The sequence below is a fragment of the Nanorana parkeri genome, unplaced genomic scaffold (genome assembly GCF_000935625.1).
Source record: "Nanorana parkeri isolate BGI_ZX_2015 unplaced genomic scaffold, ASM93562v1 scaffold740, whole genome shotgun sequence".
NCBI classification, from domain to species: domain Eukaryota; kingdom Metazoa; phylum Chordata; class Amphibia; order Anura; family Dicroglossidae; genus Nanorana; species Nanorana parkeri.
The window spans coordinates 794,394-809,695 of NW_017307008.1; the positions used below are offsets into that span (position 1 = coordinate 794,394).

Here is a 15,302-nt window from a genome sequence, read left to right on the forward strand (position 1 = left end):
GGATCAGACAGGGGAGGGGGGGAATTCCTGCAGGGAGCCGTGAGTGACAGTCACGGCTCTCTGCAGGGATAGATCGAGAAGTGAGTGAGCGACTTCCCGATCTACTGAGCCGACCTGTGACAGTTTCATTGTCACAGGTTGGCTCTGATTATGAGGCTGAGTGAAAATCACTCACCTCATAATTCTCCTTTAACCGGAGTTGGGATTTGAAGGGCTCAGCGTGGAAGACGGTTCCCTTGGCAGGAGGTTTCTCTTTGGGGAACATCTCTCCCCAGGCTTCTCCCAGAAGGGCTTGAAGGACATCATTGACAGTTTCACGATGGCAATTGCCCGGATAAGGCAAGTTCTGCACATGGTTGAAAGTCAGAGAAAATTGTGAAGGGAAGCTTAGGAAGAATATTGCTGAAACGTGAAATCAAAATCTGGTTCTCTACGACTGGTTCGCTGAAGAAACTCTTAGCTAGAAATAAACAGCCAGAGGAATCATTTATACAGAAAGCAGACAGATAAACAGGATGAAAAAGTATTTGGCTGCTCTCGTCTCTTGTCTGTTATGGTTTCGGAAGGAAAATTATTTTTCTTTGGGCAGAGATCAGTTACATTCCCTTCAAGCCGGTTGAGTCAGCTTACGCATGTAACAGTTGTCAACTTTTTTTTCCTCTGTACTGTATCTGTGGAGAAGCAGTGTTGTCACCCAAGAATAGGAAGTGTGTCAAGAAGAGGTGCATCTACAACAAAATGTGCCCCTGGCATTCCACCCAGCTCCTGGCAACCAGTGATGTCACTGGTTGCCAGGAGCTGGGCAGGGCGCCGGCCAGAGAGTCCCAGGTTGCTAAGAGGTGGACAGGGAGATGTGTATGAGCCATATACATCTCCCTGCCCAGTTCCTAGCAACCTGAGACACTGTGGCTGGTGTCTCACCCAGCTCCTGGCAACCAGTGATGTCAATGGTTGACAGGAGCCGGGCGGGGCACTGGCCGGAGTGTCCAGCCCTCATACACATCTCCGCACTCAGCTCTTAGCCACCAGAACTAGATGTGAATGGCCCTTACACATCTCCCCGCCCGACTCTTAACAACCTGGGATGCTCTGACCGGTGTTCCTCCCAGCTCCTGGCAACCAGTGACGACACTGGTTGCCAGGAGCTGAGTGGCATGCTGGACAGAGCTTCCATGGTAGCTAAGAGCCGGGTGGGGAGATGTGCATGGAAAAGGAACAAGTCAGCTGTCCCCGTGGGTCGGCAATCTTTCGCTGACCAGTGGCGCCCAGAGAATGTGCCATATGTGCCATACCCTGGATACTCCACTGGTGTCAGGACCACAGAACGCCTCCCCCATCCTCATCTCCATTACAAATGGAGGGAAAGCAGATAACAATGAGCGTGATTTCAGTTCAGCACACAGGAAGTTAATAGGATTCTGCATTTCTATCAGGGTCAGCAGGTGATTTCTGTACTTGCAGAAAATGTTCCTAGCCTGAAAAAAGAAAACCAACGCAGCCTATGGTAAGCTGAAATATATACATTATTTGCTCTTGGGTTTAGAGTTCTTTTTTAAGGTTTGCGGTACTTTACCTGGAATGCGCCTTGTTCTTGCTCAGGGCCCTGCCGATGGCAGACGAAGAACGTCTTCTTTGCACCGAGGCTTTCATTTTCTGCAATAAAAGCAATAGTGGAAGTGCAGTTAGCAGAGCAAAACCAATGACTCAATAAAACATGAAATGCAGATTTGCCCAAATTTATGGGTATATTTCATGGCTCAAAGCCAGAAACTTTGAAATGAGGAACAGTTGTTCAGCTTCATGATGACTGACCTCAGCTTAGTATGTAGAGATGCCCACACATGTGTAAGCCAATACTTTACAACTAGGAGCAGCATAGTTAGCCCACCATGTGTGCTCCTTGAGGTCTATAAGATAGGCAACCCAACAATAGGCTAAGGAAGCTCATGCGGCAGGCTGGTATCACTACTGTGAATTGCGTGGCAGTACCTTAGTGTTGTCAGATTGCAACAGGAAGTGCTATTACTGGCGGAAACTTTGCAATAGATTCACAAAAATACTATTTGCTTAAGAACACTGTATACAGTGAGACACGATCAAGGCCATCCTTATAATGAAGCAGTCTGTGGTGGTTGCCCAAGGAGGCATCTCATTGGGTCATGGGGGGGGGACACAAAGGTGGGCCTGCCGCCCCCTTTCCGGCCAGAGCCCCCTAGGTTGCTAGAGCTCAGTGAGCTTGGGCGCCATACACAGCTCCACGCCTGGCGATTCACAACACTCTGGCTGGCATCCCGACCAGCTCCTGGCAACCAGTTACATCACTGGTTGGCAGGAGCCACGTAGGGAGGCTGGCCATAGCATCCAGCCTTCCTACACATCTTTCTGCCTCCTCTGGTTGCTAAGAGCCGGCTCTTAGCATCCTGGCCAGGTCCTGGCAACCAGAGGCATCTCTGGTTGGCAAGAGCTGGAAGGGACGCCGGCCATAACGTCTCTGGTTTCTAAAAGTCAGGCAGGTAGATATGTATGGAAGAGGGGTGGAGAGAGAATAAAAGTTAGCTGTCTCCGTGGCATGGGTATGACACATATGGCACATGCCCTGGGAGCCACTTGAAGGGGTTCAAGTGGCGCCAGGGGCATGTACCATATGTGTCATACCCTGGATACGCCACCGCCTCCCACACATTTACATGATGGTGTAATACGTGCAGAATCATGCATGGGTACGTTTACCAGAAGCTCAGTGGGGCTTTAACTCCAGTGACTGAAGACAGCCCCAAAAAATGTATGTTTACAAAAATGTTTTAAAAAGGGAAGAGGGGGAAGTAGGAGGTGCTCAGTCACTAGGAAGCTCTGCCCAACCTAGGGTCAGCATTCACTAACAAAGCCTACAGCTGATCCTGACCATGGTGCACCACCCACCATGCAAGTCACCAACCCCAAGCCCCTAAAAAGAGTAATAGGACCTTATAAGGGTCATTAACTATAACTTGCAGTCGAAAACTCCCAGAACTCTTGCTTATGACAGTCCCTGTCTACCAAATGTGGTCCGGCTTTGTCACATGGGCTTCCAATGGAGACTACAATTGGCCATATCACCACACATTAAAATGACATGGCCCACTGTGGTGACCATCAGGAAACCCGCCCTGAGAAATTCCATGCAACCATCACCGGAGGGCATGAAGAACAACTTGTGCTCAGAACTATTGTTTTTGTTGTTTCTTCACCATGGCACTTACTGGCTTGAGCAACCATTTACGTCTTAATATGTTGTAATGTGGGTAACGAGGATCGCTGCTGACGTTAGGGCTTCCCCGCGTCCCACAGATCTCGACCGGAGATGTGTTCTTATAAAGCATTTCCCGCTTCCCGCTAAGTCATTCCAAACTGGGAGCTGTTCCTTTTGGTGAAGCCATATTGGGTAACGGACTTCGACTTTGACTGGGCTTCGATTTTCAACCTGTCACTTGGACAGGCTCGTCAACAAATCTGTCTCTTTGTTATGTTGCCGAGGCAACTCCCCATTGCTTCAGTACGCAATGCTGTAAATGCGCACTATCCGTCAGCTAACTGCCAGCTCCAGATCTGTATTTCTTGGCACAGGATGATCTCAATATTGTTCATTTTAAACCCATTTATGGCTTAAAGCAACATTAAAGTTGTCTTGTTTTTAATCTCCTCCAGTTAAATACTTGTAGTTAAAGATATATTGTACCGCGTCCAAGAAAAAAAAGTCCAAAACATGAAAACGCGGTGGACAACAGAAACGTAAACCAAATAGTATATTCAGAACACAGATATTCAATAAATAAACCTATGAAACCAGAGAAATCTTATGCAGTTTCTACACCTATATGCTTCAAGGGACACTATAGGGCCAACTGTTTCTGGAAACCTGACCTTCACACCTAAAGGAGCTTGTTGGGCACCCCATTCCAAAACCATGGCCAATAATATGGAGCTGCCCCACGTCCATGGCCATTAATATGGAGCTGCCCCACGTCCATGGCCTTTAATATGGAACTGCCCCAAGTCCATGGCCATTGATATGGAGCTACTCCCCGTCCATGGCCATTAATATGGAGCTGCCCCACGTTCATGGCCTTTAATATGGAGCTGTCCCACGTCCATGGCCATTAATATGGAACTGCCCCAAGTCCATGGCCATTGATATGGAGCTGCTCCCTGTCCATGGCCATTAATATGGAGCTGCCCCACGTCCATGGCCATTAATATGGAGCTGCCCCATATCCATGGCCTTTAATATGGAACTGCCCCAAGGCCATGGCCATTGATATGGAGCTACTCCCCGTCCATGGCCATTAATATGGAGCTGCCCCACGTTCATGGCCTTTAATATGGAGCTGTTAATATAGAGTTGGTCTCCATTTGCAGCTATAATATCCTCCACTCCTCTGGGAAGGGTTTCCACAGGATTCTGGAAAAGGTGTTGTGAGGTGAGGTCAGGTACTGATGTTGGATGAGAAGACCTGGCTCTGTGAAGGACACTCACGTTCCTCAACACCAAACTGGTCAAACCATGTCCTTACACTGTATATCCAGATGTTCGTAGACAAGGAGCCGTTCATTGGAAATCCCTGAACTACATCATTGGAAGAGTTCCAATTCATTCCAAAGGATGTTGTTGGATGAGAAGACCTGGCTCTCGATTACCATTTTAATTCATCCCAATAGTGTTCAGTAGGGTTGAGGTCAGGGCTTGGTGCAGGACACTCAAGTTCCTCCACAACAAGCTGGTCAAACCATGTCTTTATGGATTTGGTTTTGATTACAGGGGCACTGTTCGTGGCTATAAAACCCTCCACTCTTCTGGGAAGACTTTCCACAAGATTTTGGAGAGTGTCTGTGGGAATTTGTCCCATTTGTGAGGTCAGGTACTGATGTTGGATGAGAAGACCTGGCTTACAATTGGTGTTCCAATTGATCCCAAAGGTGTTAAGTAGGGTTGAGGTCAGGTACTGATGTTCGATGAGAAGACCTGGCTCATAGGTGGTGTTCCAATTCATACCAATGGTGTTCAGTAGGGTTGAGGTCAGGGCTCTGTGCAGGACACTCGAGTTCCTCCACACCAAGCTGGCCAAACCATGTCTTTATGGAGCTGGCTTTGTGCAGCTGAACTCAATAATTTGGAGGGGTGTCCACATATGTTTGGCCATAACACACAAATTAATACAACTCTGTATTTAAAAGAAATCTTTGCCTAGTGGAATGGAAATGTCTCCAACAGGAGAACAAATTGAAATACGAGCAACACGCTCAAATGTCCAACGAATTGTTTTCATTCCCTTACAGTGTGCAGAGAAATCAGAGAAAGCAATTTCAATCCAGGAGAGGAGCCGGTACAACTGTGCGAGCCTGGAGGGAAGGACGGAGTTCAGCTTTAAATAATAAGTACAACTACCCTACAAAGACAAGAAATGCGTTGGCTCCGGAGCCGAACAAGCATGACAATAATCTGCGCGCCGCTATATAAACAGACGGGGGGGAACGCTTTATATCATTTCTCTTCTTCAAAACACGTTCGCTAAGCGATAAATCGCCTGCAGTAGAAATGCTTTTATTTGGATTAGATGAGGCGGGAAAAAACGGAGCCGAGCCACCGCTGGTTACGCTTGTTGGCTACCTAAGAGGCATCCACCATAAAAATCAATTTTCAGCACAGGAGAGCGAACTTTCAGGGCGTTTGTTCAGTTGACGTTCGGCCAAACGTTTTAAAGGAGAACTACGAGGCGAGTGATTTTCACTCAACCTCATAGTTCGAGCCGACGTGTGACAATGAAACTGTCGCACGTCGGCTCAATAGATCGGGAACACATACCGGCGCTCGCTCACTTCTCGATCCTGTGTCGGCAGAGAGCCGTGACTGCCACTCACCGCTGCCCGCAGGGATTTCCCCCCCTCCCCGCTCCGATCCTCCAGCGCTGACTGGCGGAACGGACGGGGGAGGGGGCAGGTACAGCTGGCTCTGCCTCTAGATAGGCAGAGCCAGCTGTCAATCACGCAGCTGGGTGGATCTCAACAGTAATGTCGGGATCCCTCCCGGCTGTGGCGGTCTCAGTATACCGTGAGCTGCAGCCTGCTATATACTGAGCTTTGGGTGACGGGAGGACGCTAGTTTACGTCCTCCCGTGATCCTTAGGAGAACTATGGGGAAAAACACTTACCCCATAGTTCTCCTTTAATAAATTTGCGAACCTCCAGAATTTCGAATTTGCCATCTGGATTTCCCTTTGGCAGTTAATGGAACCAAAAAAGGGTGCAAAGGTGTGTAGGACGGATCGGGAAGTCCGGCCTGATGGGGCCAAAATACAGCCTGAGCCACGTCCAAAGGTGTGGTAAAGTCCCGGCATATCCTCCCTTGTTATCACATCAGCATTGTCATAGGAATACATACTATAGACATGCCAGGATCCCATTCTATTTTTAGGGGGAGATGTGCCCATGGCAGCTTCCAGTGGCCCTGAGGAGTACGGCTTTCCCAGCAGAATCGAATGGGACTGTGGCACACATTTATACAGAATGAAGAGGACCTGTCACATGAGCATTGTAATAGGAATACATACTCGAGATGTTTCTGATAATACAATCAAAGCTTACTTGTATTCCCAGCGTGCTTTGTCTCTCTTTTTTGATGTGATGCAATCTTCATTTCTCAAGATTACATATCCCATCATGCACTGCTTCCAGCCAGCAATGATCATGTTACATTGTTCAGACGTTGAGTTTTAGATCAGAAGGTCTCTGCCCCTGGTGAGATCCTCCGCATCTGCCCCTGCTGAGACCCCCCTTTATCCGAGATATAAGGCTGGGACCCCTGAGCAGCACAGATTATGTACCAAATTCATATATCTGATTGTGCATTGCTGCATAATGTATTGCTGGGATTTGTAGTCCCACTACAGCCGGCGCCATATATAAATGTATAATAATAGTGTGTGACTGCTGGGGGGGAGGGGGGACATTAGCGTGTAAGCTCCTCTGTACAGGGAGTCAGAGACTGATGTGACTGGCTCAGTGTTCTCTGTACAGGTTAGTTGTAAACCTAACCCCAAGGTCACCTCCGGGCATGAAATGGGGAAACGACTCAAATTCAGAATGTCACATTGTATCTATGACGAGCAGATATAGAGGAAAGCATTGAAGAGATACAATGAAGCGTCCCCATTGGTGTGTCCTCCCCGGACTCGGCTCTTCCAGTAAACCTCTGTGTCTGCTTTTTGTTATCCCAGCCATCCAGCCCTGCCCTCCCTGCCCTCACCCCTCTCTGCCCTCACACCTCCCTGCCCTCACCCCTCTCTGCCCTCACCCCTCTCTGCCCTCACCCCTCCCTGAATATCATCATTTCACTTTGTGTTGAGAAGCTCCAGACACGGCGTTCGTTGGCAGCTGTTGGGTGCTGTCGCAGTGTCACTGTATGCACCGAGTCTAATGAATAAGAAGAGGCAGAACTGACATTGAAGAGATACTTTAAAATGACACACAGAGTATGCATGAGACCTGCAGGCATGCTACAGGAGATGGTCAGAGACTGCATGCATGCTACAGGAGATGGTCAGAGACTGCAGGCATGCTACAGGAGATGGTCAGAGACTGCAGGCATACTACAGGAGATGGTCAGAGACTGCAGGCATACTACAGGAGATGGTCAGAGACTGCAGGCATACTACAGGAGATGGTCAGAGACTGCAGGCATACTACAGGAGATGGTCAGAGACTGCAGGCATACTACAGGAGATGGTCAGAGACTGCAGGCATACTACAGGAGATGGTCAGAGACTGCAGGCATACTACAGGAGATGGTCAGAGACTGCAGGCATACTACAGGAGATGGTCAGAGACTGCAGGCATACTACAGGAGATGGTCAGAGACTGCAGGCATACTACAGGAGATGGTCAGAGACTGCAGGCATACTACAGGAGATGGTCAGAGACTGCAGGCATACTACAGGAGATGGTCAGAGACTGCAGGCATACTACAGGAGATGGTCAGAGACTGCAGGCATACTACAGGAGATGGTCAGAGACTGCAGGCATACTACAGGAGATGGTCAGAGACTGCAGGCATACTACAGGAGATGGTCAGAGACTGCAGGCATACTACAGGAGATGGTCAGAGACTGCAGGCATACTACAGGAGATGGTCAGAGACTGCAGGCATACTACAGGAGATGGTCAGAGACTGCAGGCATACTACAGGAGATGGTCAGAGACTGCAGGCATACTACAGGAGATGGTCAGAGACTGCAGGCATACTACAGGAGATGGTCAGAGACTGCAGGCATACTACAGGAGATGGTCAGAGACTGCAGGCATACTACAGGAGATGGTCAGAGACTGCAGGCATACTACAGGAGATGGTCAGAGACTGCAGGCATACTACAGGAGATGGTCAGAGACTGCAGGCATACTACAGGAGATGGTCAGAGACTGCAGGCATACTACAGGAGATGGTCAGAGACTGCAGGCATACTACAGGAGATGGTCAGAGACTGCAGGCATACTACAGGAGATGGTCAGAGACTGCAGGCATACTACAGGAGATGGTCAGAGACTGCAGGCATACTACAGGAGATGGTCAGAGACTGCAGGCATACTACAGGAGATGGTCAGAGACTGCAGGCATACTACAGGAGATGGTCAGAGACTGCAGGCATACTACAGGAGATGGTCAGAGACTGCAGGCATACTACAGGAGATGGTCAGAGACTGCAGGCATACTACAGGAGATGGTCAGAGACTGCAGGCATACTACAGGAGATGGTCAGAGACTGCAGGCATACTACAGGAGATGGTCAGAGACTGCAGGCATACTACAGGAGATGGTCAGAGACTGCAGGCATACTACAGGAGATGGTCAGAGACTGCAGGCATACTACAGGAGATGGTCAGAGACTGCAGGCATACTACAGGAGATGGTCAGAGACTGCAGGCATACTACAGGAGATGGTCAGAGACTGCAGGCATACTACAGGAGATGGTCAGAGACTGCAGGCATACTACAGGAGATGGTCAGAGACTGCAGGCATACTACAGGAGATGGTCAGAGACTGCAGGCATACTACAGGAGATGGTCAGAGACTGCAGGCATACTACAGGAGATGGTCAGAGACTGCAGGCATACTACAGGAGATGGTCAGAGACTGCAGGCATACTACAGGAGATGGTCAGAGACTGCAGGCATACTACAGGAGATGGTCAGAGACTGCAGGCATACTACAGGAGATGGTCAGAGACTGCAGACATGATACAGGAGATGGTCAGAGACTGAAGACATGATACAGGAGATGGTCAGAGACTGAGGACCTCTGTAGGTGACTATGCCCATAGAATGTTTTGCTTGGAAGACTTGTAAGCAACCTCTGGCCCTGACACATTTAGACACAGAGGGTCACATTTGGGTTCCTAAAAGCATCCCAGTAAAAATAGGAGTCTGGTTTCTGGATATTCGGGTTATTTGGGGTCATTTCTATGGAATTGGAGATCAGATTCTCTTCACAATTCATTGTCATCGACTGAAACCAGCCAGCAGCTGTTCTCGGCGTCGTGTGTCAGTCTCATGTGACGCTGATGAGATGACATTGAGCTGGCCGTGTGCTCCGCGTATAATAGACAATTCTCATTTTAATAAAGTTTCATCTGCTTCTGGTCCAATGAAATCCAGAGAATGAAAGGGGCGGGGCCAGTGACAGTCAGGCTGGGGAGGAAAGGGCTGGATGATGCTGGGTGTCCTCCAGCCAGGAAATGAGGCAGGCTCTATCTGACTTGCTGCAGCTTCTAATGCACATTGTGAGGAGTAGGGATGCACCGATACCGATACTAGTATCGGTATCGGTGCCGATACCGAGTATTTGGGTTTGTACTCGCCCAAATGCTCCGATACCTAGCACGAGTACTTCCTGTATCAGGAAGCCGGGCAGCGCATCATTACACGCTGCCCGGTTTCCTGATTGGCCAGGAAACGGCTCCATGCTCTCTCGTCACTTGTGATGAGAGAGCATGGAGCCGACTTCCCGATTTGTCAGTAAGCTAGCAAATCCGGAAGCCGGGCGCCGTGTAATGACGTAGCGCCCGGCATTCTGATTGGCCGGGAAGCCGGCGTCATGCTCCCTCGTCATCTCATGAATCATAATATTAAGAAAGTGACCTTAAAGCATTAGTTTGTATTGCTTTAGAAAAAATGTGACCTGTCCCTTTAAGAAAAAGTATCGGTAATTGTACTCGGTCTTAAAAAAGTGGAATCGGTGCATCCCTAGTGAGGAGCGCCCAGTGTACAGTGACATCAGAGGAAGAGGAGAGGAGCCCGTACATCTGTGCAAGACTAATGGGAAGGACGGAGGTCAGATAGAAGACTGAAGGGGAGGCCGGAGGTCAGATAGAAGACTGAAGGGAAAGACGGAGGTCAGATAGAAGACTGAAGGGGAGGCCGGAGGTCAGATAGAAGACTGAAGGGAAAGACGGAGGTCAGATAGAAGACTGAAGGGGAGGCCGGAGGTCAGATAGAAGACTGAAGGGAAAGACGGAGGTCAGATAGAAGACTGAAGGGGAGGCCGGAGGTCAGATAGAAGACTGAAGGGAAAGACGGAGGTCAGATAGAAGACTGAAGGGGAGGCCGGAGGTCAGATAGAAGACTGAAGGGAAAGACGGAGGTCAGATAGAAGACTGAAGGGGAGGCCGGAGGTCAGATAGAAGACTGAAGGGAAAGACGGAGGTCAGATAGAAGACTGAAGGGGAGGCCGGAGGTCAGATAGAAGACTGAAGGGAAAGACGGAGGTCAGATAGAAGACTGAAGGGGAGGCCGGAGGTCAGATAGAAGACTGAAGGGAAAGACGGAGGTCAGATAGAAGACTGAAGGGGAGGCCGGAGGTCAGATAGAAGACTGAAGGGAAAGACGGAGGTCAGATAGAAGACTGAAGGGGAGGCCGGAGGTCAGATAGAAGACTGAAGGGAAAGACGGAGGTCAGATAGAAGACTGAAGGGGAGGCCGGAGGTCAGATAGAAGACTGAAGGGAAAGACGGAGGTCAGATAGAAGACTGAAGGGGAGGCCGGAGGTCAGATAGAAGACTGAAGGGAAAGACGGAGGTCAGATAGAAGACTGAAGGGGAGGCCGGAGGTCAGATAGAAGACTGAAGGGAAAGACGGAGGTCAGATAGAAGACTGAAGGGGAGGCCGGAGGTCAGATAGAAGACTGAAGGGAAAGACGGAGGTCAGATAGAAGACTGAAGGGGAGGCCGGAGGTCAGATAGAAGACTGAAGGGAAAGACGGAGGTCAGATAGAAGACTGAAGGGGAGGCCGGAGGTCAGATAGAAGACTGAAGGGAAAGACGGAGGTCAGATAGAAGACTGAAGGGGAGGCCGGAGGTCAGATAGAAGACTGAAGGGAAAGACGGAGGTCAGATAGAAGACTGAAGGGGAGGCCGGAGGTCAGATAGAAGACTGAAGGGAAAGACGGAGGTCAGATAGAAGACTGAAGGGGAGGCCGGAGGTCAGATAGAAGACTGAAGGGAAAGACGGAGGTCAGATAGAAGACTGAAGGGGAGGCCGGAGGTCAGATAGAAGACTGAAGGGAAAGACGGAGGTCAGATAGAAGACTGAAGGGGAGGCCGGAGGTCAGATAGAAGACTGAAGGGAAAGACGGAGGTCAGATAGAAGACTGAAGGGGAGGCCGGAGGTCAGATAGAAGACTGAAGGGAAAGACGGAGGTCAGATAGAAGACTGAAGGGGAGGCCGGAGGTCAGATAGAAGACTGAAGGGAAAGACGGAGGTCAGATAGAAGACTGAAGGGGAGGCCGGAGGTCAGATAGAAGACTGAAGGGAAAGACGGAGGTCAGATAGAAGACTGAAGGGGAGGCCGGAGGTCAGATAGAAGACTGAAGGGAAAGACGGAGGTCAGATAGAAGACTGAAGGGGAGGCCGGAGGTCAGATAGAAGACTGAAGGGAAAGACGGAGGTCAGATAGAAGACTGAAGGGGAGGCCGGAGGTCAGATAGAAGACTGAAGGGAAAGACGGAGGTCAGATAGAAGACTGAAGGGGAGGATGGAGGTCAGATAGAAGACTGAAGAGGAGGCCGGAGGTCAGATTTAATTTTTGGGACATGAGTTCCTCCTGCATGTGTGCACTGAGCTTCCTGATGTGAACATCTGCTTCCTATCGTCATCCAGCTAGCATGTGAATGACATTCTTCTAACCACTTCTGCCTTCTATGTTGTCTCACATGGTGCAGACGGTCTTACGAAACCACGTCTGAAAACGGCAAACAGCCTCCAGATCACAAATTGTGCCTTTGATGGGTATTCCAGTATCGTTATAAACCCCCTTAATGTAGATGTGACCCCCAAACAAATTATAATCTTGTTCTTTCTCACTGCTGATCTCCTGCGGCCTCTTTGCAGCCACTTCCTGTCTACAGGCCCTCCAGCGATGGCTGCGTGGCATTTTTCAGGTCGGGTTTCCTGATGGACTACAGTGGACCATGTCTGTGTAATGTGTGTTATCTCCGTCATAAGAACATGTGACAGGGTGACAACACAGGAGCACAATGGGGGAGACACTGACGGAGCGTGGTCACCCTATAACAGGAACGAGGACCTTCATGGTGGGATCACCAGGGATTATTCTAATGAAAACTGTAGATATAAAAAGAATGAAAAGGACTTTGGAAATGGATTAGGGAAATCTGCCGTTATATGTGCTTCAGTCTCCCTATTCCAATCAATATGTGTTTTATCCATCGCACAATTATTGATCGCTTATCAACATGTCTGTGGCCACCAAATCTCAGAGGACTGAAGCTCCTGAAATGTTTTAGTTCCCCTTGGCTGTGGTTTGTTCTTTCTTTCATTGAGGTGGTCACCTCCACGCCTGTGGTCATCTCCATATCTGTGGTCATCTCCATGTCTATTGTCACAGTCATGTGTGTGGTCACCTCCATGTCTATGGTCACCTCCATGTCTATTGTCACCTCCATGTATGTGGTCACCTCCATGTCTATGGTCACCTCCATGTCTATTGTCACCTCCATGTGTGTGGTCAACTCTATGTCTATTGTCACCGCCATGTGTGTGGTCACCTCCATGTCTATGGTCACCTCCATGTCCGTGGTCACCTTCATGTCCATAGTCACCTTCATGTCCATGGCCTCTTCCATGTCTGCGATCACCTCCATGTCTGTGGTACCCTCCATGTCCATGGTCACCTCCAAGTCTATGGTCACCTTCATGTCCATGGTCACCTTCATCTCTATGGTCACCTCCATGTCTACAGTCACCTTCATGTCTGTGGTGACCTCCATGTCCATGGTCACCTCCATGTCTACAGTCACCTTCATGTCTGTGGTGACCTCCATGTCCATGGTCACCTCCATGTCTACAGTCACCTTCATGTCTGTGGTGACCTCCATGTCCATGGTCACCTTCATGTCCATAGTCACCTCCATGCTCATGGCCTCTTCCATTTCTGCCATCACCTCCATGTCTGTGGTACCCTCCATGTCTCTGGTCACCTCTATGGCTGTGGTCACCTCCATGTCTATGATCACCTCCATGTCTATGGTCATCTTTATGTTCATGGTCACCTCCATGCTATGGTCACCTCCATATCTATGGTCACCTCTATATCTATGGTCACCTCCATGTCCATTGGGATCCCTCAATTTACTGAAACAACATTAGAGCTTTGGACGTCTCGAGTGTTTGCTTCCCTATTCAGAAGTTTGGGGCCCACTGACAACTACAGACAGCTCCTGGAACTTAACTTAACACAACTCCTATATTCCCATGTCCCATATACCCTTCTAAACATCCTAAAAGATAGGTTGAAGCCCAAAATGGAATTCTTGGACTCATGGGACACATTGTAGGATCCCTGTGGTACCTAATGGAGGAGGACTTTTGATGGACTTCATGGCTGGTGGACACATCTCCTATTAAATATATCTCCTGATGATGAAGAAGATGGAACACGTTGAGTTGGCCTCATCCCACTACAAGAGTCAACTAATGGTAACCTTGTATCATAATGTCATTCTATATGTGAGGAGTAGGAGTCCCATGGTGGTGGTGGTGGTGGTGGGGTGTTATAGATTCGGCTCTCTCTATGGTCATGGTGTTCTCTAGAAGGAATGTATTTTATATGGTCCCATGTTATTTTCTATGTGCGTGATGATAAAAACGTTTATTTGGATAAGGTCGGAACCTTCAAAGTCTGTTCTGTAGTGGATGCCCCCATTCTGAATTGTTCCTTCTTATCACCGAGACATCGTTCACAGCAATGTACAGTAACACCGCGGTTAGTAACTTGGCATGGAGAGCGATCCATTGAGTAAACACCGGCCCCGCCATCTGGTCTACATTACCGTGTCTCCATTACTAGAGCCGGGACGCAGCACTGATACTGATACAAAGTAGACAGATTTGGGGACTCTGCTAAGGAGAATTCCCCTATCCAGCATAGAAGATCCGCGTCCTGGTCGAGGACATCAATAGTCACCACATTAAGAAAGTATATAAGAAATATTTTAAATCCTAAAACATTGTGAAAACCCAAAAAAGGAAATATGTTACTACAGACCCTCTACTAATTTAATTAGGGAATGTGTTTAGTAAAGACTCAGCAGTTCCCCTGCTCCCTCTCTCAGCAGTGAACCTTAGCTCCCCCTGCTTCACACATCCAGCAGTAACATGCAAGTTCCCCCTGCTCCCCCTCCCTGTAGTGACTCAGCAGTTCAGCTCCCCCTCCTCAGCAGTTACTCAGCAACTCAGCTCCCCCTGTTCCCTCCTTCAACAGTAACTTAGCACCTTAGTTCCCCCCTCCCAGCAGTGACTCTGCAGCTCAGCTCAGCCTGCATCCCCCTTCCAGGACTGACTCGGCATCTTAGCCCCCCCTCCCAGTAGTGACTTAGCAACTCAGCTCCCCTCTTCCAACAGTACTTTAGTTCCCCCCTCCCAGTAGTGACTCAGTAGCTCAGCTCCCCCCTCGCAGCAGTAACGTTGCGCCATAGTTCCCCCCTCCAAGTAGGGACTCAGTAGCTCAGCTCCCCCCTCTCAGCAGTTACTCAGCAAGCAAGCTCCCCCTCTCAGCAGTAACTTTGCACTTTAGTTCCCCTCTCCCAGTAGTAACTAAGCAGCTCAGCTCCCCCCTCTCAGCAGCTATTCATCAACTCAGCTCCCCTCTTCCAGCAGTAACTTATCACCTTATTTCCCCCCTCCCAGGAGTGACTCAGAACCTCAGCTCCCCCCTCTCAGCAGTTATTCAGCAACTCAGCTCCCTCTGCTCCCTCCCTTC

The 15,302-nt window shown here is 49.2% G+C and overlaps 1 protein-coding gene across 1 annotated transcript in view; it reads right to left on the reverse strand.

The window, feature by feature from the left end:
* The window catches only part of LOC108793339 (rho GTPase-activating protein 20-like), a 47,700-nt gene that overhangs the window by 27,498 nt on the left and 4,900 nt on the right, over positions 1-15,302 (reverse strand). The window contains exon 2 of the mRNA XM_018564253.1: positions 1,574-1,653. Coding sequence (XP_018419755.1) covers positions 1,574-1,653 — 80 coding nt within the window. The remainder of the gene's footprint in view (positions 1-1,573; positions 1,654-15,302) is intronic.